The 25,465-nt window shown below is 46.0% G+C and overlaps 1 protein-coding gene across 1 annotated transcript in view; it reads right to left on the reverse strand.

Annotated features, from left to right (window-relative positions):
* Positions 1-20,129, reverse strand: part of LOC143998062 (uncharacterized) — a 34,218-nt gene extending 14,089 nt beyond the window's left edge. Inside the window, exons 1-2 of the mRNA XM_077493828.1 lie at positions 19,709-20,129; positions 17,066-19,553 (exon numbers count right to left, since the gene is read on the reverse strand). Of these exons, the coding sequence (XP_077349954.1) occupies positions 17,066-19,553; positions 19,709-19,735 (2,515 nt within the window). The 5' untranslated portion in view covers positions 19,736-20,129. The remainder of the gene's footprint in view (positions 1-17,065; positions 19,554-19,708) is intronic.
* Between the last annotated feature and the right edge of the window lie 5,336 nt (positions 20,130-25,465).

The raw sequence follows: 25,465 nt of genomic DNA on the forward strand, positions 1-25,465 counted from the left end.
CGGTCGGACTTTACGATGGACATGTCGGAAAATCCGATCATGTGTGGGCTCCATCTGACTTTTTCCATCGGAATTTCAGACACACAAAGTTTGAGAGCTGGATCTCATATTTTCCGACAAAAAAATTCGATCACGTAAATTCCGATCATATGTAGACAAGTCCGACGCACAAAGTGCCGCGCTGGCTCAGAATAAATTACGAGATGGAAGAGCTCGGTCTGATAAAACTAGCATTCATAATGGATATAGCACATTCAAGACGCTGCAAAATTAGTTTAAGCACAGGGGTGGTAGGGGTAGGGCAGAAGCAACAGACTTGAGCCAAAGTGGCAAATTGCAGAAGGTGCGTGCGATTACGTCAAAGGACGCACCAGACTTGGCTGAGTGGCTCACTCAGCCTTACTCTTCTGCACCCTCCTCATCCTCTCGATCTGCACCCTCTTCTTCACTAGGGATGAGCCGAACACCCTCCGGTTCGGTTCGCACCAGAACTTTCGAACGGACCCCAAATTCGTACGAATTTTAGAACCCCATTGAAGTCTATGGGACTCGAACGTTCGAAATTAAAAGTGCTCATTTTAACGGCTAATATGCAAGATGCTGTCCTAAAAAGGGTTTGGGGACCTGGCTCCTGCCCCAGGGGACATGGGTCAATGCCTAAAATGTTTTTAAAAATGGCCGTTTTGGCGGGAGCACTGATTTTAATGACGATTAAAGTGAAAAAAAAAAGTGAAATATTCCTTTAAATATCGTGCCTGGGGGGTGTCTGTAGTATGCCTGTGAAGTTCCACGTGTTTCCCGTGTTTAGAACAGTCCCTGCACAAAATGACATTTAACGGAAATAACATCATTTAAAACTGCTTGCGGTTTTAATGTTATATCTGGTTCCTGCAATATGGTTGAAAATAATTGAGAAAAATGGCACGGGTAGCCCTCCCTGCCCATTACCAGCCCCTTTGGGTCTTGTACGCATATTTAGGGGAAAACCTTTACCCACATTAAAAAAAGAAAATGCGTGTGGCCCCCAGGCCCTATATACTCAGAACAGCAGTATACAGGCGGTGCAAACAAGACAGGGACTGTGTAGGTTTGTTGTGTTAAGTTGAATCTGTTTGTAATTTTCAACTGGTACATTTTTAAAGTGTAGCTCCAGTCAAAAAAACAATTTTTAAGCTTTTTAGAAAACATAAGGAAGGGTTATCACCCCTTTATAATTTGTTTTATCGTCCATCTTTTTTCATCTCACTTACTGTTGTCTCCTTCTGTTTGCAAGTAGGAGATGTTTGTAAGTTGAATGTTTGAAAGTAGGGGCCTGCCCTATATGCTCTGCAGAAATGGCGGAACAAGGTGTTGGTTTTGCCACAACATTGTAAGCCCTCAAAGTGACTCTTGGTGGGTGCTGGAGCACCCTGCTGTGAACGATTATATCAAGAATTGTAATTACATGCCATTGTTGAACAGTGGTAGAAAAATTGACCCTTGGTGGTTGTTGTGCTGGTGCCACAACACTATAAGTTCTCAGAGTTACTCTGGGTGGGCACAGGAACGGGCCCTCCTGTGAAATATTATATCAAGAATTGTAATTACATGTCCCTGTTAAACAGGGGCAGAAAAATTGGGCCTTAGGCACTGGTGCTGGTGCCACGACACTGCAACCTCTCCCATATACTCTAGTTTTAGTGCAGGAATTAGCCCTGCTGCAAAGCATTGCATCAAAAATTGTAATTAAACGCCCCTGTTAAACAGGGGCAGAAAAATTGGGCCTTAGGCACTGGTGCTGGTGCCACCACACTGCAACCTCTCCCATATACTCTAGTTTTAGTGCAGGAATTAGCCCTGCTGCAAAGCATTGCATCAAAAATTGTAATTAAACGCCCCTGTTAAACAGGGGCAGAAAAATTGGGCCTTAGGCACTGGTGCTGGTGCCACCACACTGCAACCTCTCCCATATACTCTAATTTTAGTGCAGGAATTAGCCCTGCTGCAAAGCATTGCGTCAAAAATTGTAATTAAACGCCCCTGTTAAACAGGGGCAGAAAGATTTGGCTGATGGCATCACCCAGAACCAGAAATGTTCTTCCAACATATCAACTGAGGAGGAAGAGGATAGACAATCAACATAACAGGACAGTCACTCAGCATCAGCATAGGCAGTCTTGAAGGGATGTGATATTTTAAAAAAAAATATTCGGTTACATCAGCTTCAGGTGCTTGGTAGCTGTGGGTGATCCAAGACTGATTCATCTTGATGAAGGTCAGACGATCAACTGATTCGGTGGACAGGCGCACCCTGTGATCGGTAACAAAGCCACCAGCAGCACTGAAGGTGCGTTCCGAAAGAACGCTGGATGCAGGACAGGCCAGTAGCTCAATTGCATACTGTGCAAGCTCTGGCCAGTGATCCATCCTCAAGACCCAATAAGCCAGAGGATTTTCGGTGGGAAAGGTGTCCAAGTCTGACCTTGCCCCTAGGTATTCCTGCACCATGTAAATCAGACGCTGGCGATGGTTGCTGGAACCGATCATACCTTGGGGCTGCAGACTAAAAAATTGTCTGAAAGCATCAGTCAGTAGGCCACCTTCTCCACCGCTCCTTCTGACCGATGCCTCAGCAACACGTTGTCCAGGACCAGGAGTTTGTAAACTCACAGTCTCTGGGAACGCGTTGCACAGACCTTTCTGCAAGGCCTCCCGGAGATGTCTCATCCTCTGCTCCCTCTGCGATAGCAAGATAAGGTCGGCAACCTTACCCTTGTACCGTGGATCAAGGAGAGTGGCCAGCCAGTAATGGTCCCTCTCCTTGATCTGAAGAATACGAGGATCCTTCGGCAGGCTTTGCAGGATCAGGGAGGCCATGCAGCATAGGTTAGCTGAGGCATTCCGTCCGGAGTCCTCTGGGTCACTAAAGACAACATGATCCGCAGCTACCTCCTCCCAGCCACGTACAAGTCCACGTGTTTCTTGGGACTGTAAATCATCCCTACAAGACTGCTGCTAGTGATGCTGAATGCAAGCCTCCACCTCCATGCTGACACAATCATCCTCCTCCTCCTCTTCCTCCTCCTCATCCTCTTCCTGTGTGATGGGTGGCACAGCAGGAACACTGGATAAAGGGGGCCTTGAGAGGCAAGGAAGTCCTCCTCTTCCTGCCTCTGTTCTGCCTCAAGTGCCCTGTCCATTATTCCACGCAGCGTATGCTCCAAGAGGTGGACAAGAGGTACAGTGTCACTGCTCACCATCCTTGTGGCCTCCTCAAACGGTGACAGGACAGTGCATGCATCCCTGATCATGCCCCACTGGTGTGGTGAGAAAAAACCGAGCTCCCCTGATCCTGTCCTGGTGCCGTAGTCGCACAGGTACTCATTGATGGCCCTCTGCTGCATGTGCAGCCGCTGCAGCATGGCCAACGTTGAGTTCCACCTGGTGGGCATGTCACATATAAGGCGGTTCTTGGGCAGGTTCAACTCCTTTTGGAGCTCAGCCAGCCGAGTACAGGCATTAAATGATCGGCGGAAATGCACACAGACTTTCCTGGCCTGCTTCAGGACATCCTGTAAGCCCGGGTACCTGCCCAAGAACTGCTTCACCACCAGGTTAAGGACGCGAGCTACACAGGGCACATGGGTCAGTTGTCCCTGTCGGAGGGCGGAGAGGAGGTTGGTGCCATTGTCGCAAACCACCATTCCTGGCTTAAGCTGGCGTGGCGTCAACCACCTCTCGGCCTGCCCCTGCGGAGCTGACAATACATCTGCCCCAGTGTGGCTCCTGTCCCCCAAACAAACCAGAGCAAGCACAGCATGGCATATTCTTGCCTGCGTACTTGCGTAGCCCCTGGAACGCCTACAGAGCACCGCTGGTTCTGAGGACAGAGCACTGGAAGAGGCCATGGAGGAAGAAGAAGAGGAGGGGGTGGAGGAGAGAGGGGTGTCACAACCAATAGTAGCATTTTGGAGGCGTGGTGGCGGAACAACCTCCAACACTACTGCACCTTGTCCTGCATCCTTCCCAGCTTCCAGAAGAGTGACCCAATGGGCCGTGAAAGACAGGTAACGTCCCTGTCCATGCCTGCTGGACCATGAGTCAGCGGTAATATGCACCTTACCGCTGACCTCCCTGTCCAGCGAGGCAAGGACATTGCCTTCCACATGCCGGTAGAGAGCCGAAATCGCCTTCCGTGAGAAAAAGTGGCGTTTGGGGACCTGCCACTGAGGAACCGCACATTGTACAAACTCACGGAAGGGGGCCGAGTCTACCAACTGAAAAGGCAGCAGTTGAAGTGCTAGCAATTTAGCCAAGCTAGCATTCAACCGCTGGGCATGTGGATGGCTGGGAGTGAACTTCTTTTGCCGGTCCAGCAGCTGGGGCAGGGACATTTGCCTGCTATAATCGGACGTGGGTGTACTGCTAGCAGAGTGCCCGGAAGCACTTGGCGGTGACACACCTAATTCTACACCTTCATTCCTCTCAGAGCAGGTTTCAGAGAGGACTGAAGGTCTAGTGGGATTGGAGATGCCAGCTGATGAGGAGCAAGGAGAGGTCCGCTTTGTTCTTTGGTGTGGGTCTTTGAGGTACGCTTGCCAACGAGCTCCATGGCAGGTCAACATATGTCTGGTCAAGCATGTGGTGCCCAAGCGGCTGATGTTTTGGCCACGCGAGATACGCTTGAGACATATGTTGCAAATAGCAGCGGTGTGATCTGATGCAACTGTCTCAAAAAAGGCCCACACCAAAGAACTTTTAGAATAACGCGCAGAGGCAGCGCCCTGCACAGGCGGAGCTCTGCGGTGTGATTCAGTCGGTTTGCTGCCCCTAAGCTGGCCCCCGGAGGGCATCCTGCCTCCTCCTCCTCCTCCTCCTCCTCCTCTCTCCTACCAGGTACCCACGTGGATTCAGTGCCCTCATCATCCCCTCCATCTTCATCGCTGTAGCAAACCTGGCGAAATGCTGCAGCTTGTGGAACATGACTGCCAGATTGCTGTCCTTCTTGAGCATCCCCTCTCTCTGCATTCACGCTACTGCCTTCCTCTAGCTGAGTGTCATCATCAGAGCCTACAAAACACTGGGCATCCTCCTGGAGCAAGTACCCAACACTGTGCTCAAAGAGTTCAGGAGACTCCTCAGGAGGACGTGGTGGGTCTAGGGAAGGAGTCACTGATGATGACATTGAGAGGAGGGAAGACGATGCGTTGGCAGCTGCTTTGCTAGTACCCTGAGACTGGGTGAGAGAGGATGAGGAGGATGAAGAGGGCTTGGTCATCCACTCTACTAAGTCGTTGGCATGTTGCGGTTCAACATGTCCAGCTGCCGAAAAGAAGGACAAGCGTGTCCCATGGCCACGTGCTGATGACAATGCACCACGTCCACGACCAGCACTGTTGTCTCTAGACACAGAGCCTGCTTGCCCTCTTGTATCGGCTCGCGCCTGTCTGCCTCTCCTTGCTGGCCTTCCAGACATGGTAATGGACTGAAGGGAGTTGGGTAAAACAGCAGTTGGGTAGTGTATATTGTGCTGGAGGCATCCTGCCTGTGGCCAATCATGGCTCTCCTCGCTGCTGGCGCTGTGATTGGTCAAGCATGCGGGGTCACAGTGCATGCTTGGCCAATCATGAGCCAGCAATGCACTGCGATGACGCAGTGCATTGTGGGCCGTGAGCGGCACACGAATTTGGCGCGAACGGCCCATAATGTTCGGAATTCGCCGAGTTTGTTCGACTCGAACATGAAGCTCATCCCTAGTAAAGTTGCTATTCTTTATTGATAATGTGTATATACAACAAATTATCTAAAGCATGTATATATAAAAAAAAACTGTGAAAAATGCAATGTGTTGAAAATAGCATTTTGTAATTATTCCTATATGTTTTTTTTTTCATCTATAGTATTTAATTTCATTCAGCACTCTTGAGTCTCCCGAAGAAGCTCTGTGGTGTGAAACATGTAGAGCGGAAGTGACTGCATCGGTGTATGAATTATACAAGTGATATGACAAAGAATTTTTATTGATTTTAAATGTTCATAATAAAATATGTTTGAATTTTACTCTGAGTAAATGTAATGAATCTCTTCTTTTTTTTTCTTTTGGCAGCCTTAAAAGTCCCGTCGTTTTATCCTTCTTCACTTTTCTATATATAATTGGGATGTGGTGTCATTTCTGATCTTTCGCTGCCCCAATCTTTAACCATGCATTTAACAGTTTAAAAAAGCAGTTACATTCCCAGCAGGTTAGGAATGCTAACTGTCACATTTGCTTGTGCTCTCAACCAAACTGCCAAATGGTTGGTGTCATAACTGATCACATGTGCAGCACTGCGGCAGTTGCAGATCAAATAGAGGCCAAGATGGCAACTTCCTTGGCTGAAAAGAACAGGAGGTTTTACTTCCGCTTTAACCACTTGCTTACTGGGCACTTAAACCCCCCTCAGTCCCAGACCAATTTTCAGCTTTCAGCGCTGATGCACTTTGAATGACAATTGCGCGGGCATACAACACTGTACCCAAATGAAATTTTTATCATTTTTTTCCCACAAATAGAGCTTTCTTTTGGTGGTATTTAATTACAGCTGGGAGTTTTATTTTTTGCTAAACAAACAAAAAAAGATGCAAAAAAAAAAATCATGTTTAATAGTTTGTTATAAAATTTTGCAAACAGGTCATTTTTCTCCTTCATTGAAGTGCGCTGATGAGGCGGCACTGATAGGCTGCACTGGTGGGCACTGATAGGCTGCATTGGTGGGCACTGATAGGCTGCACTGGTGGGCACTGATAGGCATAGTTAAGGCGGCACCGATGGGCACAGATAAGGCGGCACTGATGGGCAAAGACGGGCACAGATAAGATGGCACAGATGGGTGGCACAGATGGGTGGCACGGATGGGTGGCACTAAGGGGCACTGATAGGTACCACTGATAGATGGGACTGATGGGCACTGATAGGTGGCTCTGATAAGTGGCACTGCTGGGCACTGATGGGCGGCACTGCTGGGCACTGATGGGCGGCACTGCTGGGCACGGATATGGGGCACTGGGGTGCAGCACCTTTGTTGAGGCAGATTGTGGGCACTGCTGGGTGGCACTGTGGGCACTGCTGGGTGGCACTATGGGCACTGCTGGGTGGCACTGACAGGGGGGACACATTTTTTATTAATGTGGCAAAGCAGGGGGCAGGTGGGCACTGGCAGGGGGCAGGTGGGCACTGGCAGGGCTGGCCGTGATCGGGACTGATGTCCCGATCACGGCCGTCGGTGATCGGCTTTTTTTTTTTCTATAATAGGAATAATAGCCGATTACCGGCTCCGTTATATCACATGATCAGCTGTCATTGGCTGACAGCTGATCACGTGATAAGGGGTCGGGATCGACCCCTTGCATGGATCGGTGATCAGGCGAGTCTCGTAGACTCGCCGATCACAGAGCGCGCCGCGCGCGCCTCTCAGGGGGCGCGCCGCGCGCGCCCCTCAGGGGGCGCGCATGCCACTCGTGCACAGGACTACGTCAATAGACGTAGTCCCGGAAAAGGAGATCCGCGCTGTAGCCGTCAATCGGCTATAGCGCGGGTCTCAAGTGGTTAAAGAACCAATCAGAAATTCAAGTTATGTTCTGGACTCTTTAACTTGTTGCCGACCGCCCCACGGCGGCTCTTCTGCACAGAATCACATACAGTTACGTGATCCTGCTCTTCCGGGTCTGCCGCACGCACGTGCACCGCCAGTGGCTCACTGTGATTGGACACAGCAGGAGCCAATCAGAGGGTCCGGCAGACCCAATGTCAGCCAAGACCTACTGATTGTTCCCGACAGAGGACTCCCTAGGAACACATTTAACCCTTTGAGTGCCCCTGATGTTAATCCCTTCACCGCCAGTGCTATTAGTACAGTAACAGTGCATATTTTTTAGTACTGATTACTGTATGGTGTCACTGGTCCCCAAAAGTGTCATATAGTGTCCAATTTGTCTGCTGCAATGTCGCAGTCCCACTATAAGTCTCGGATCAGGCATTACTAGTAAAAAAAAAACATAAAAATTCCATCAAAATATTCCAAAGTTTGTAGATGCTATAACTTTTGCACAGACCCATTTAACCACTTAAGGACCGCTGCATGGCAATGTACGTCGGCAGAATGGCACCGACAGGCACAAGCACGTACATGTACGTGCTTGCCTTCCAGCGGGTGTGGGGGTCCGATCGGACCCCCTCCTGCTGGCTGCGGCGGTCCGTTTCGCTTCAGGAGCGATCCGGGATGAGGGGATGGCCGTTGGTTTCTGATCATCCCCTCTCGATCGCTCCTGGCGAATGAGAAGCTTCCCCTGCCTGTGTAGTGTAAACACAGGCAGGGAGGAAGTGATGTCATTCTCCTCAGGGCGGTCTTTTTGACCGGACTGCGAGGAGAACACATAGTAAGTGCACCAAACACTACAATGACATGTAGGTACACATAGGCACACAAATCACCCCCCGATCACCCCCCCCCGATCCCCCCCCTCCCAGTCACGGTGTCACTGATTGCAGTGATCATTTATTTACTGATCACTGCATTTAGTGTCAGTTGTGACAGTAAAAACTGTCAGGGCAGTTAGTGTTAGGTCCAGGGTAGCCCCCTACCCCCCCAATAAAGGTTTAATCCCCTGATTGCCCCTAGAGTTAACCCTTTCACTCCCTTTTGCCAGTGTTACTAAGTGATCGTTTTTCTGATCGCTGCATTAGTGTCACTGGTGCCGCTAGGTAGCTAGTTATTTTTTTAGGTTCACAGCCAGGTTTTTATAGCGCTAGGTACCCCCATATACTACCCAATAAAGGTTTTAACCCCCTGATTTCCCCTAGTTAACCCTTTCACTCCCTTTTGCCAGTGTCACTAAGCAATCGTTTTTCTGATCGCTGCATTAGTGTCACTGGTGCCGCTAGGTAGCTAGTTTTTTTTTTCAGGTTTACCGCCAGGTTTTTATAGCGCTAGGTACCCCATATACTACCCAATAAAGGTTTTAACCCCCTGATTGCCCCTAGTTAACCCTTTCACCCCCTTTTGCCAGTGTCACTTAGCGATAGTTTTTCTGATCGCTGCATTGGTGTCACTGGTGCCGCTAGGTAGCTAGTTATTTTTTATGTTCACCGCCAGGTTTTTATAGCGTTAGGTACCCCCATATACTACCTAATAAAGATTTTAACCCCCTGATTGCCCCTAGAGTTAACCCTTTCACCAGCGATCACTGTATAAGTGCCACTGGTGACGCTGGTTAGCCAGTTAGTTATTTAGGTTCCCCGTCAGGTTTTTTATAGCGTCAGGGACCCCCATATACTACCTAATAAAGATTTTAACCCCCTGATTGCCCCTAGTTAACCCTTTCACCAGTGATCACCGTATAAGTGTTATGGGTGACGCTGGTTAGTTAGTTCGCTTTTTATAGCATCAGGGCACCCACCATTTATTACCCAATAAAGGTTTAACCCCCTGATCACCCGGTGGGTGATATCAATTAGGCTTTAGGGTCAGGGTCTGCGTCGCCCCAGGCAGCGCTAGGTTAGTGTCAGTACCGCTAACACCCACACGCAAAGCATACACCTCCCGTAGTGGTATAGAATCTGAACAGATCAATATCTGATCTGATCTGATCGGATCTATACTAGCGTCCCCAGCAGTTTGGGGTTCCAAAAAAAATGCTATGTTAGTGGGATCAGCCCAGATACCTGCTAGCACCTGCCTTTTGCCCCTCCGCCCAGCCCACCCAAGTGCAGTATCGATTGATCACTGTCACTTACAAAACACTAAACATATAACTGCGGCGTTCGCAGAGTCAGGCCTGATCCCTGCGATCACTAACAGTTTTTTTTGGTAGCGTTTTATATTTAAATCCTGAAGGCAGTGCTTGGTTTTCGGAGTCCCGTACGCGGCTAGGCTCCCAAAAAGTCCCCCACATGTGGTATCCCCCTACTCGGGAGAAGCAGCAGAATTTATTTTGGGGTGTAATTTCACTTATGCCCATAGCATGTGTGAGCAATATATCATTTAGTGACAACTTTGTGCAAAAAAAAAAAAAATTTTAATATTCCTGCAACTTGTGGCAAAATATAAAATATTTCATGGACTCAACATGCCTCTCAGTAAATAGCTTGGGGTGTCTACTTTCCAAAATGGTGTAATTTGGGGGGGTTTTGTGCTATTTTGCATTTTATGGCCTTCGAAACTATCATAGGTAGTGAGGAGTGAAATCAAAAATTTGCACCCTTAGAAATCCTAAAGGCAGTGATTGGTTTTCGGGGTCCCGTACGCGGCTAGACTCCCAAAAAGTATCCCCGTACTCAGGAGAAGCAGCAGAATATATTTTGGGGTGCAATTCCACATATAACTATGACTTTTTGTACACTTTTTTTTTTTTGTGTCATTATTCAATCACTTGGGACAAAAAAAAAATATTCAATGGGCTCAACATGCCCCTCAGCAATTTCCTTGGGGTGTCTACTTTCCAAAATGGGGTCATTTGGGGGGGTGGGGGGGATTGTACTGCCCTGCCATTTTAGCACCTCAAGAAATGAGATAGGCAGTCAGAAATTAAAAGCTATGTAAATTCCAGAAAATGTACTCTAGTTTGTAGACGCTATAACTTTTGTGCAAACCAATAAATATACGCTTATTGACATTTTTTTTTACTAAAGACATGTGGCTGAATACATTTTGGCCTAAATGTATGACTAAAATTTAGTTCATTCGATTTTTCTTATAACAAAATATAGAAAATATCTTTTTTTTAAATTTTCTGTCTTTTTCCTTTTATATCGTAAAAAATAAAAATCGCAGAGGCAATCAAATACCATCAAAAGAAAGCTCTATTTGTGGGAAGAAAAGGACGCAAATTTTGTTTGGGTACAACATTGCATGACCGCGCAATTACCAGTTAAAGCAGTGCAGTGCGAAATTGTAAAAAGACCTCTGGTCCTTAGGCTGACAATTGGTCTGGGGCTGAAGTGGTTACTATACCCTTATTGGGACTTTTTTTTTTAACCAAAAACATGTACCAGAATACATATTAGCCAAAATTTAAAAATAAATATGATTTTTTTTTATTTTTTCATTGGATGTCTTTAAAAGCAGAAAGTAAAAAAAAAAATTTTTTTTTTCAAAATTGTCTGCCTTTTTTTGTTTATAGCGTACAAAATAAAAACCGCAGAGGAGATCAAATACCACCAAAAGAAAGCTCTATTTGTGGGAAAAAAAGGACACCAATTGTATTTTGGTATAGCATCGCACGACTGTGCAATTGTCAGTTAAAGTAACTCAGTGTCATATTGCAAAAAATAGCCTGGTCATGAAGGGGGGTAAACCCCCTTTCATGACCAGCCCATTAAAGTGTTGGTTAAAAAGTGTTGTTGCATTAACGGTATGCCAAATTTTTTAATCCTTTTAAGGCCCCTTTCACACTTGTGTAACTTGTCCTGCGACTTGAGACTGCAAAGTCGCATGACAAGTTGTACCCCATGATTTCCAATGAGTACCATTCATATCTGTACCACTTTAAGCCGCATTGACTTCAAAGTAGTCTCTGTACTACTTTGGTCTGACTTTGATGCGAGTTGAGGTCCATAGCAAGTCGTGGCAGTGTCAAAAGGTTCTAACTTGTTTTTACAATTTGTTCAGTAATGTTAAACTAAGCAATTCCTGGCCTCATTACTATCTCAGTGGAGAAAGGGACAGCATTACAGAAGGTGAAGAGTCAAAGAATATGTAAACCCAACATTTCATATTCCTGATATGTGCCTGCTGTACCATGTACTTGTATAAATAAAAGCTTCCTTTGTGTGACATGCCTGGTGTATCTGCCAATTCCCGTACTTTCCCATCAAATCTGACCACACTACTTATGAAAGTACAGTGTGGTCAGTTCTCTAGCTGTACTGAGAACTCAGCCTGTTCTCCAATGATCAGACTTGCCCTGACATGCCCCCCCTGCACAGCATTCATCCATCGTGCTGCTGTTTCACCTATCCCAGCTCCATGAGCTCCTAATGCAGCTGAGATGTGATGTGATCGCTTATTTTTAAAAAAAGCAAAAAAATGTATTTATAATGTTTTTATATAGATACGCACGTTTTGCCAATAATTTTCTATCTTAAACTGAATTGGTTGTTTAACAAGGTGAGGGTTTACATATCATTAAATTCAATTAAATTATATTAATTAAATTCCAAGAGTGGAGTCTAACTAAAATGTGAAATGTTTAGTGCAAAATCGGTCAGCCACAGAGTGTGTGGTGGTCAGAGGAACAGAATCACCCTTGTAATTTTGCAAGATGACCCCCTTAGGTAAATATACATCAGATGACTCAGACCCTCTTGTAACATGGGCCTTGAGTGTTCTGATTGACTTAAGAAACTCTGACCTGGACCAAGAGTATGACAGGGGTCCATGTAAGTGGTTGCTCTGGGCACTAAGAGGTTAAAAAACTGTGAACAGGTGACTAGGACCACCTTCAAATAATCTCCCCAAAATGAGATACTGACATTTGGGGGTACATACGTCTTCTACTTCACCGTTTCTTGTATTATTGCTACCTCATTTATCTGATCCAACTGTTGGAAATGCTATATGCATTACTGTATTTGAAAAAAGACCATGATCTTTTCCTTTTCATGTTATTGATGTACCTAAACTGTGCTTTCCCTGAGTTCTAAATTTATTAATTACAGATGGGGAGACACCTCCCCCTTTGTTCATCAATCAAATTAAGTATGGTGGACATTTTGTCGGTGGGACAAAAAATGTGGCCTCAATCGCCAGAGCACCAGCCATAGAAGAGACTGACGACCATATTAATGGTTGGATATAAAAATAAATGCAATTCCTATAAGACTTCAAAGTTTTATCTGACATCAGTCCAGGTTATAAAATTATATAATATAACATAAAACATACACCCAAATAACTTTCAGCTCTGAAAATTACAATTTTAATAATATATACTAAAAATACCGACATTATGAAAAATAATGATAAAGTGAAAAAATACATAAATAAAAATAAAATAAAAATATTAATGAAAATACAAATAAAAACAAAAAATAAATATGAAAATAACAATAAAGGTAATAATAATAATAATAATAATAATAATAATAATAATAAATGAAAATGAAAAAAGAAATATAGAAATAGATGAAACAAATAAAAACAAAAACCACAATAAAATGGAAGATAATCACCAGTTGGACAGAAAACAATTCAAGTCCAATTCAATGTTTAACCCCAATGGACTCATCGTTCTAAGACAGTGGATCAACTGGGTTTCATTGTGAAAGATGGCACGCTTATGGTTACCTCCTCTCCAATGGCCCTCAATTTTGTCTATACCACAGAATGTCAAACAACTCGGGTCTCTTCCATGGAAGAGTCTAAAGTGGTTGGACAAGCTGTGGTGCTTGAAAATGTTTTTTGAATTAACTGTGGTCTACTTGGCAATATTTTATTTAAATCAGTATCTTTCAGCAGCAAATGCCAATGTCTGTGAATATTTTTTTCTACCTGTTTATGTTGACGAGTAAAGCCTGTCATGAAAGTAACACCAAAGTCCCTCTCACTGGCTTTTTTCTTTTTGAACAAATCCTCTCTTTTCATATTTTTTTTACCATTAACATAGTTTTGGTTAAATCTTTAGAATTGTAACATTTTTCCTCAAATCTATTAGATAAAATCATAGCCTGTATATCAAAATCTTATATTCTAGCTCAGTTATGTTTTATTCTCATAAATTGACTTTTAGGAATTGCACTCAACCATCTTGGATGGTGGGAACTGCCTAATGGGATGTAACCATTTCTGTCCACTTCCTTAAAATAGGTTTTGGTGAACAGTTGGTGATCATCCTTAAACATTACCAAATCGAGAAAATTGATACTTTGTTGGTCAAATGTTGCTGTAAATGAGATTCCATATCTATTGTCCCCAATTTTGTCCAAGAACTGTAAAAATGAATCCTGTGTTCTTGCAAAGACGATTATAATATCATCTATATAGCGTTTGTAAAATTTTAACTGGGGAATATCTTCACTGAAAATGGCATATTTAGCACCCATGGCTACCCCTTTCTTTTGCCATAAAATACTACTTATCATGCCAAAAGAAGTTATGGCTCATAGCCAAATCCAAAGCATGAACCAACAATTATTTTTGTTTGTTCTTCATTTTAGTGCTATTCAGGTCCCACACAACCGCTACAATGGCATGTTGCTGTTGAATGTTAGTATATAAAGAATTAACCTCACTGGCCAGTATGTATCCCTCATTGACCTCTACCTGCAGCAATAATTCCATAAGGTTTCTACTATCTTTTATGTAAGCTGGACAGTTCTGTGCCAAAGGCTGTAGAAACTGATCCAAATATTCACCCATTCTGGCAAACAATGAGTCCACCCCACTGTCAATGGGTCTACCCAGTGGTATAAAAGGGTTCTTATGGACCTTGGGTAATTGACAGATGACTGGCACCCTAGGGGCATCAGGCACAAAGTATCTTGCTTCATTTTTAGTGACAATATCTCCGTCTCGTGCATATTTGACAAACCGTATCAACTTAGCTTTAAATTTATTGGTTGGATTACCTTTCAGTTTTTCATATTAACATCTTTTTCGAAGTCTGTTTAATTCTACTAAGTAATCTGATTTATTTAGGATGACCAATCTCCCTCCTTTGTCAGCCCCTCTAATAACAATCTGTTTATTTTTTTCCAGAGATTTAATACATTTAATTCCCCTTTCTATTTCCTCTTTATGTCTACTAGGTTTAATTTGTAGGCTCTCTAAATTTTGCTGCACTAAAATTCAAAAAATCGCAGAAAAATGTTTATTTTAGATTTTTAGGGTTAAACACCAAATTATTTCTTACATTTGTGTGATCATATTAAGGGACCTCCTGTCCTGTTTGAGTATTTAACTTACTAAAATGCTTCTTAATATTTAATTTTCTCATGAATTTTTTGAAAATCAATAAAAATATAAAATTTGTTAAGACTTTTATCGGGGGCATAGTTAAGGCCCAATTCCAAAACTTTTAATTTGTCTACTGTAAATGTAGCGTCACTCAGGTTAAAAATACCTTGCATTAAGTCTCTCTCTTTCTTTTTCATTTTACCAACTCTATAACCTCTGGGTTTTCTATGCCTGGTTCTCCTCCATATGGTCTGTAGGGTGCTATAGGGTACCAGGGTCTCCAATCCCCTCCCCCGTTGACCTGGGGATGCTGACCTCTCCCTCTCCCTCTGGGTAAGAGGCTCGCCTCCCTCTCCATGGGGGCCCTCCATATCCCCTTCTCTGAAAAACCCCTCTATAATTAGTGCCAGGGAGTCCTCTCTGTGTGCTACTGGGGAGACATCCTCTGGACTGGAGTGGGTGTCCTCTCTGTGCTCTACTGGGGAGACATCCTCTGGACTGGAGTGGGTGTCCTCTCTGTGCTCTACTGGGGAGACATCCTCTGGACTGGAGTGGAGACCACCTTGGACTACCCCAACCTCTGTTGTCACCATACACCATAAAACCATACATCATAAAACTTTGCAGTCTTATAGTAATTGCATTAAATTTTAATACCCAACCATTAATATGGGAGCCAGTCTCTTCTATGGCAGGTGTTCTGGCGAGTAAGGCGACATTTTTTGTCCCACCGACAACATGGCCGCCATACTTCATTTGATTAGTGAACAAAGGGGGAGCTGTCTCTGCATCTGTATTTATAGGTGGTGTCACGTACCAGATAAGACCAGAACTGTGTGGACTGCAACAGAGGAAACCCAAACGTGTATAAGTGAAATATGATTTATTAAAGAAAGTGAATAATATGAATACAACCACACAGTGCAATAAACCAACCAACAAAGACCCCCAAACAACAACAGACAGATATGTACAATAAATGGGAAATGCAAGTACCGTAAACGATAGGCAGGCCAGGGTCATACACAGAGGATCAGCAAATAACAAGGGCAGTCCAGAATCAGAGTCACAAGCCAGGCCAAGGTCATACACGGGGAGGTCAGCAAATGGGGTAAGGAACACAGGACAGGGAGAGGATGGATGGATCAGACTTCAGGACAGGAATAATGGTAACAGGTGGGACAGGGTTGGGACCAGGACAGGGAAACAGGATCAGAGCCACGGGTCACAGGTTCAGGGTACAGGAACAGGTTCAGGATCACAAGCAGCAGGTCAGGGCACAAGGAACAATACCGAGGCAAACATATGACTGCTTGCCAGCTATTTATAGGCCTGTGATTGGCCTCAAGTGACACCTGATTGCAGGAGGTGCTGCCTGCTCCATACTGCCAGGATCCATCCGCTGGTGGACGCCAGTACTGCGGCCCAAAGATGATATAGCATCAGCAGGGAAAAGCTCTCCTGACAGCTCAAAACTGACAGGAGACACCTGCTGGTGGACCTCAGTACTGCACGCCAAGAGACAGATATTATCAGCGGATGGAACATTTCCTGACAGTACCCCCCCTCAAAGGAGCGGCCTCCGGACGCACCAACTAGCTGCTGCTGGGACAAGTCCATGGCATCAAACTGGGCAACAGGCAGAGTCATAACAGGTTTAGCAGCAGGCACATCAAGCGAGGCAGTGGGTACATCAAGCTGGGCAGAGGGCACAGGCACTCCAAGCTGGTGCAATGGGCACCGCAGGCTGGACAGCGGACACCGACACTTCAGGCTGGACAGCGGGCACCGGCACTTCAGGCTGGACAGCGGGCAGGAACACCTCAGGCCGGGAGGCAGGCACATCAGACCGGGAGGCTGCAGGGCAGGCACCGGGACGGCAGGCTGGAAGGCATCGGACTGGCAGGCCGGGACATCAGACTGGAAGGCATCGGACTGGCAGGCCGGGACATCAGGCTGGAAGGCATCGGACTGGCAGGCCGGGACATCAGGCTGGAAGGCATCGGACTGGCAGGCCGGGACATCAGGCTGGAAGGCATCGGACTGGCAGGCCGGGACATCAGGCTGGAAGGCATCGGACTGGCAGGCCGGGACATCAGGCTGGAAGGCATCGGACTGGCAGGCCGGGACATCAGGCTGGAAGGCATCGGACTGGCAGGCCGGGACATCAGGCTGGAAGGCATCGGACTGGCAGGCCGGGACATCAGGCTGGAAGGCATCGGACTGGCAGGCCGGGACATCAGACTGGAAGGCATCAGACTGGCAGGCCGGGACATCAGACTGGAAGGCATCAGACTGGCAGGCCGGGACATCAGACTGGAAGGCATCAGACTGGCAGGCCGGGACATCAGACTGGAAGGCATCAGACTGGCAGGCCGGGACATCAGACTGGAAGGCATCAGACTGGCAGGCCGGGACATCAGACTGGAAGGCATCAGACTGGCAGGCCGGGACATCAGACTGGAAGGCATCAGACTGGCAGGCCGGGACATCAGACTGGAAGGCATCAGACTGGCAGGCCGGGACATCAGACTGGAAGGCATCAGACTGGCAGGCCGGGACATCAGACTGGAAGGCATCAGACTGGCAGGCCGGGACATCAGACTGGAAGGCATCAGACTGGCAGGCCGGGACATCAGACTGGAAGGCATCAGACTGGCAGGCCGGGACATCAGACTGGAAGGCATCAGACTGGCAGGCCGGGACATGAGACTGGAAGGCATCAGACTGGCAGACCGGGACATCAGACTGGAAGGCATCAGACTGGCAGGCCGGGACATCAGACTGGAAGGCATCAGACTGGCAGGCCGGGACATCAGACTGGAAGGCATCAGACTGGCAGGCCGGGACATGAGACTGGAAGGCATCAGACTGGCAGACCGGGACATCAGACTGGAAGGCATCAGACTGGCAGGCCGGGACATCAGACTGGAAGGCATCAGACTGGCAGGCCGGGACATCAGACTGGAAGGCATCAGACTGGCAGGCCGGGACATCAGACTGGAAGGCATCAGACTGGCAGGCCGGGACATCAGACTGGAAGGCATCAGACTGGCAGGCCGGGACATCAGACTGGAAGGCATCAGACTGGCAGGCCGGGACATCAGACTGGAAGGCATCAGACTGGCAGGCCGGGACATCAGACTGGAAGGCATCAGACTGGCAGGCCGGGACATCAGACTGGAAGGCATCAGACTGGCAGGCCGGGACATCAGACTGGAAGGCATCAGACTGGCAGGCCGGGACATCAGACTGGAAGGCATCAGACTGGAAGGCGTCAGGCTGGAAGGCGTCAGGTTGGAAGGCCGGGACATCAGGCTGGAAGTCGTCAGGCTGGAAGGCCGGGACATCAGGCTGGAAGTCGTCAGGCTGGAAGGCCGGGACGTCAGGCTGGAAGGCCGGGACATCAGGCTGCAAGGCGTCAGGCTGGAAGGCCGGGACATCAGGCTGCAAGGCGTCAGGCTGGAAGGCCGGGACATCAGGCTGCAAGGCGTCAGGCTGGAAGGCCGGGACATCAGGCTGCAAGGCGTCAGGCTGGAAGGCCGGGACATCAGGCTGCAAGGCGTCAGGCTGGAAGGCCGGGACATCAGGCTGCAAGGCATCAGGCTGGAAGGCCGGGACATCAGGCTGCAAGGCGTCAGGCTGGATAGCAGGCAGATGATTGGCAGAATCAGGAGGGTGATCAGGTTCGGCTGGCATGCAGGCAGACTGGAGCAGGTTGGTTGGTGCGGAGGCAGGTTGCGTTACTGGCAGGATCAAATGGGTAGGAAAGAACTTCCGTCTCTTTTTAGATTTAGCTACTGAAGGCCTGTAGGTAGCTGCAGATCTATAGGTAGGGGATGAAGCAAACTGGAGAGAAGGGTTGGAATATGGCAGGGAAGAGGTAACAGTGGCTGGGGGAAGTTCTTGAGGGATAGTGGGCCGTAGTAAAGAGGCCGTTGGATTAAAGGCAGGATATGTGCAGCAGGAAGAAACAGGGTATTGATATTTGGTGGGAAGTAGAGTATATTGGGCTGAAACTGAGGTTGCCATAGGTGATGGAGGAAGAGACTCTTGGGCAGGCAGGTGTTTGGTAGCAGAGAGGGTTAGTTGTGGGCTAGCTGTGGCTGATTGCAAAATACCAGACCATGCTAAAAGTAGTGGTTGTACAAACTGCGGGTTGCAGACTGCCTGTCTAACAAGGGATTGTACGGAATCAACACATTCTATTATCATCTGTTGGGAACAGGCTGTGTAATGCTCAAAAAAGTAAGGGGAATCATCTTCCAGAAGCCATACCAGTGATGCGACTTTATTAATACTAAAGGGGGGAGAAAAATCATCCTGGCCCTCTGGGATGCAGAGCAGGGCCAGCTCTGTGCAGATTTTAATTAACGGCTGAACATCCCCAAACAACATACAGCCCTGATCAACCCAGGAGTGAGCTAAACGGATGGTTTCCAACAGCTGATCACTGGTCCACTCTTTCAGTGTCTGGCGGAGATAGTCACCACTCTCAGACGCCAACAAAGCATAATAACGGATTACCTCTAAATTCATTTCAGTAAGCAACTTGAACCAAGATGGTTCCTCTGTGAAGCCACTTCTGGTCAGGGATGGCCTCGGTATTCTGTCACGTACCAGATAAGACCAGAACTGTGTGGACTGCAACAGAGGAAACCCAAACGTGTATAAGTGAAATATGATTTATTAAAGAAAGTGAATAATATGAATACAACCACACAGTGCAATAAACCAACCAACAAAGACCCCCAAACAACAACAGACAGATATGTACAATAAATGGGAAATGCAAGTACCGTAAACGATAGGCAGGCCAGGGTCATACACAGAGGATCAGCAAATAACAAGGGCAGTCCAGAATCAGAGTCACAAGCCAGGCCAAGGTCATACACGGGGAGGTCAGCAAATGGGGTAAGGAACACAGGACAGGGAGAGGATGGATGGATCAGACTTCAGGACAGGAATAATGGTAACAGGTGGGACAGGGTTGGGACCAGGACAGGGAAACAGGATCAGAGCCACGGGTCACAGGTTCAGGGTACAGGAACAGGTTCAGGATCACAAGCAGCAGGTCAGGGCACAAGGAACAATACCGAGGCAAACATATGACTGCTTGCCAGCTATTTATAGGCCTGTGATTGGCCTCAAGTGACACCTGATTGCAGGAGGTGCTGCCTGCTCCATACTGCCAGGATCCATCCGCTGGTGGACGCCAGTACTGCGGCCCAAAGATGATATAGCATCAGCAGGGAAAAGCTCTCCTGACAGCTCAAAACTGACAGGAGACACCTGCTGGTGGACCTCAGTACTGCACGCCAAGAGACAGATATTATCAGCGGATGGAACATTTCCTGACAGGTGGTCTTAACTGGAAATGAGGTCCTTGATGATGCCCTGTGGAAGGGTGAAAAGCGCTGACGTAATTTCCGGTTCCGAGACTATCAGACTTCACTTCTGATTATCAGTGAAATGCACAGCTCCCTGACTTTTTATGCCTGATTGTACCTTCCTTCTTGTAAGTATCCATTTTTATATGCGCAATAAATTCATTGCCAAACGGTACTTCACTATAGTCTCTTCCTTTCGTTTTTGGGTTCTAATTATTACGGGAGTATCTGTAACAAGTGAGATCTTCCTAATGATTTGATGTCAAGCTGCCACCCCCAGCCACCATTATAAGCCCGAAATGACCCCTAGACTGAAAAGCTAGGGGTCCATTCCATGTGCTGAGTGGGGACACAGGAGGGGGTGTTTTGCACACCTTGCAAACTCTTGAGTACTTTGCACTTTTTGGATTGGAGCACATCAGTCACTTTATATGGGCATTCACTTTCTATTGTTTTTCACTATATTCATTGATGTGTTTGCCAGCGCTGTAGTTTATATCTTATCCTGTTTGTCAAGTGAATAGCACTTTGTGTACAGCAGCTGCATTTTTTATTTTTATACATTCTTATTGGTCACATTTGCCACACCATTATCACGAGTTTATATATTTAGAATATATTATGTTCATTTATTTGCACTGTTTGTGCAATATGCCACAAAGTCCATAAATGCTCCTACAAATATTAAATATGTTCTTGGATTTAGAGCTTCTATAAAAAAGGAACATGCTTGATGGTTATCAGCAAAAAACCTGTATGGTATGTTTGCATTCAGGTGTACATCTTTGTTAGTTCCTTCCTTGGAATCACAATGAGTTTTGGCTTCCTATTCGATTTGCAAATGCCAAGTTTTTGTGTGCTTTAGAAATGAACTTAATTTGTGTTCTTTAAATGCAGAGAGATTTATTGAATGTTTAATTTAGCAGACCATGTAAAGATTTTATTTAGAATTGAGCAGTATACAGTAGTACAGCGACAGAAATTATAGCAACTCGTGTCAGAGTTATTGCATGTTCAGAATGATACAATAATATGAATAATGTTTCCATATATAAAGTATTTACATGAAGTTCAGTTGCAGTAATTCAGGTGGTTTGTGTACATCGTAGAGTGGATATATTTGTTTTGAAGGCTCTGGTATTTGAATCTGTCTGCCATATTTTTCTACAGCATTTCTACCAACCTTAATCATATTCCTGCTACCTAGGGGTGTTTCTGGGTGCCCCCATCTCTTTAAATTGCAATAGCTGTAACATACAACAACAACCAATCAGATTCCACTTTGTGTTTTTACTGGTAGAATGAAGTGACATACATGACTGACAATCTTTCTCACAAGTAGTATCAGACCACTTCCCTTTGCTATGTTGTTAAAATTGAGGAATGTTGCTTTTTAAAGCTGATCTTTTCTGTGAAAGGAAAGCTGGATCATAGAAGACGAATGTTAGAACACAATTGCCCATATTATCATGACCAGTGTAGTTCATACATACCCAACCTGCCTCTTACTGCTATACCACTTGTACTCCAACATCCCCATTTCTTACCCTTCTAAAATGATGAGACCACACCTTAATTTTGGAGTATAAATGGCCATAGCAGCCTATTTATTATTCACACCATATAAATAACTCCAATATCAAATATATACCAAAATATCCCCTCTGTAACAACTTGTTTAACTCCAGTCTGTTGGTCTTTGATGGCACCCCCGAACTCCAACACATATTCCACCAATACACTGCGGGACCTTTTTCCACATGATAGGCCTCCAGCAGATAATCAGCTCGGAGACAACCCCCTTCCCACAGTGCAACCGTTACAGTATTCCAGCTAACCTTTCGCTGGAATACACCGGAGGGGCACATACTACTGTTGAGCCCCCCCACCCCTTTCCATCACATATGTTTACTGCCACCGTCAAACACCAACAAAACACTGCCAATCCACAGCTGCCATGACGACCATCTGCCATGCTCCTGAAAGAAAGAAAACACATAAACCAACAAACACAGACAACATATAGGGAAGGCGGGTGCGAAAAACTGCCTCCTCCTTTCTTTCTCCATAACTTTCTGTTCCCCAGCCCAGTCCTACCTCCTCCTTATATAGTACCACTCCCTAGCTCTTCATATTAACCCATACGTTGTTTCCCCTAAACACACTGTCATGCCCGGCCCTGCACTACTACTTCTTTTCTGTCTTTTCCATTACGGGCCTCACTATTATAGCAATGCTCTATGTCACACAGCATGTATCATTACACAGCAAGAAAATGGATCATTTCCATGGGGGTTATTTACTAAAGGTGAATCCACTTTGCACTACAAGTGTGCACTTGAAATTGCACAGGCAGTGCACTTGGAAGTAAAGTCGCTATAGATCCGAGGGGAACATGCAAGGGAAAAAAACAGTATTTTAGCTTGCCCATAATTGGATGATAAAATCAGCAGAGCTTCCACTCATTTCAGATCTACCCTTCAGATTTACAGCGACTGCACGTCCAAGTGCATTTCAGTGCAATTTCAATTCATCAAGTAGATTTGCCTTTCGTAAATAACCCCCCATGTCTTAGTTGTGTGCAGTGCAAACTCATAAAGAAAGGGGATTGTTTCATACATCCGGAAACCCAAAATAAATGTTATTTCTGTGGTTACCATACATGTCAAATTTCCTATATAGTATATGTGTTGATTTGTCCATGTTGATAGATATATGTGGGGGAAACTACCCCAAAAATTAAGAATTGTATATCACAGCATCAATCATCTAACAATCATGTCTACCTGTCCCTAAACATTATATAAAACATGGTCACAAGGACTCAGATCTGGAATTTATTATTTTGGAAGAATTTGATAGAGATAAAGGGGGAGGGGATGGAATCCAAAAGTTAAAACAGAGAGAAGTTTGGTGGATAAAACAGCTGAATTCTTTGTATCCCCATGGTTTAAATAGGCACTAAGACTTTTTTTTTTTAAACAGATGTGGGCAATATTTAGGTATATGAATGTATCTTTTTGTAGGATTTTTATATGTATCAAGTTTTGTAAGACTTTTACAGATATCATGTTGTCTTTTTTAGAATGAAGAGGGCTGATTTTTGAAAATTGAGCTGTGTATGCTCCACAGGTGCAATCAAGAGATTCAATTGGAAACAATTTTGTATAGCTATACTAAGAGCAAGGTTTACCCTTATACTGTTTGTTTAAATAGCAAAATGTTTCTCAATGTTGTTAGCCTATATTGGCTCAATGGGATAATAGTATTAGTTAGTTATCCACTTTTCTTAGTTTAGTGTGAATAAGTCTTTGGTGTTTGAGCTGTTGTTTATTTTTTCACTTTTTTGCATTTCTTTGCACTTTATTATATTTTCTTACATTTATCTTTTATTGCATCTATATTTGATTTTCTTTTGTTACTCTTTATATTAGAAAGTATGTTTTTATATTGTGCAATGGTAAATATGTAAGAGGTATGTAGCACGACCCCCTTGGGGACTGCTTGGATTTACCTGCTCATCTGCACCACCATGACCTTGTGAACATTCCAACCCACCTGACATTCTGGGTTCAGACATCTTTACACCACCTTAGAGTAATAAGTCAAACAACTCAGGGTGTTTATTTATATTCTATTAAGGTCAGGGCTTGAGTCCTGCGGGAACGCATTGGGAATGGCGTTCCTGTGCTTTTTCCATAGCAGGAACGCAGTTCCCTTTAGCAGGACTGGCCTTTGAACAGGGGCAGCCTGAGCTGGGAGGACAGTTTGCTGCGCTGCATTCCAGGAGTTGTAGTCCGGACCATGCTCAAGTTTCTGGTGGTGGTGGGTGGACCCTGGAGAGAACTGAGCAGTGCAGGAAGAAACTACAACTCTCGAGTCCCAAACACCGGCTGTGAGTGTCCCGTTGTAATGGCGAACCTCGTAGAATTGGCATGCCTGGTGTGTGATTTCACAGGTGTGCCCCATTCCACTCAACTTCCCAATTCCTCCTCCTTCACCCTGCTGCCACATCGCCACTATTACCGATACCACCTAGCCTCCGCTCTATGGGGCCACCGCTGCCACCTCAACAAAGGAACAGCACTACACTGCTGACAGCTCATCACCTCGCTGACAGGTCAGTTGAGATCTCACCAGGCCCCACTCTTGCAGGAACTGGAAATCCCCGTCCTCCTGTCTGAAACTGTGCAGTCTTGTATATGCATGAAGATTGAAGTAAGATTGCATCTCCAATTTTTTTGTGACATATCTGGTAGAAGCAGGAGTACCACATCGGATGAAAATCTCTAAAGGAAGTGAAAGACATGGCAGAGGTGTCCCACCCTGATTATATATATATATATATATATATATATATATATACATATATATATATATATATATTGTAATATGGGGAACAGGTAGCAGGTACAAAAGCTTCCTGGGACAAGCAGGCTTTCAGGCACAGATACCAGAAGAAGTGAAGTAGTGACAAAGAGTGAAGTGTTTAATGGTGATATTTACAAGTCCACAGAGGTGCTGTACAGTGTTCAAAACAAAACAGAACAAAATAGCCAAACAAAAACCTAGCCGTGTCTCGGCTCTAACTACACACTATGCATGCCCTAATTACCAGGCTGAGCAAGCCTACCACTTGTCAGTTTCCAGATCAACTGCTTAACAGCTTTTTAATAACCTTGTTGCTCTCACAGACCAGCATTGTCTATGTTTCTCAGGCAGATAGCAAAGGCTGTCTGCTCAGGTGAGCTTAAATTAGCTTGGGGAGGGGGGCGTAACCGGAAGCGGAAGAGGGCAGACGCGAAACCGAGGAGCTCTGCCGAGGCCTCCTGAAAATCCGTGCCCAGCGAGCTCCCCGGAGGTTCCCCGCCGCCCATCGGAGTTACCGCCAGCGAGGGGCATGTTCCGGTGCCCGTATTGGACCCCGCAACCGCAAAAAACACGTGTCCGTAGTCGGCCGCCACACGAGACGCGGCGCCGCCATCTTGCGGCCTACTAGGTCCGGAAGCCTAACGCCGGCCCGTGGCATTCCACGGATCCCCTGCTACTTCCGAGGACCACCCGGGGACCCCCCTCACAGCCACCTTTTTGGGAGTGGAGGAACCGGCAGACGAGCCCGGAAACCGGAGTACAGGTGAGGGGTACGGCGGCCATATTGGTACACCT

The sequence above is a fragment of the Lithobates pipiens genome, unplaced genomic scaffold (genome assembly GCF_037356315.1).
Source record: "Lithobates pipiens isolate NorthernLeopardFrog02 unplaced genomic scaffold, aLitPip1_a1.2 Scaffold_19, whole genome shotgun sequence".
NCBI lineage: Eukaryota > Metazoa > Chordata > Amphibia > Anura > Ranidae > Lithobates > Lithobates pipiens.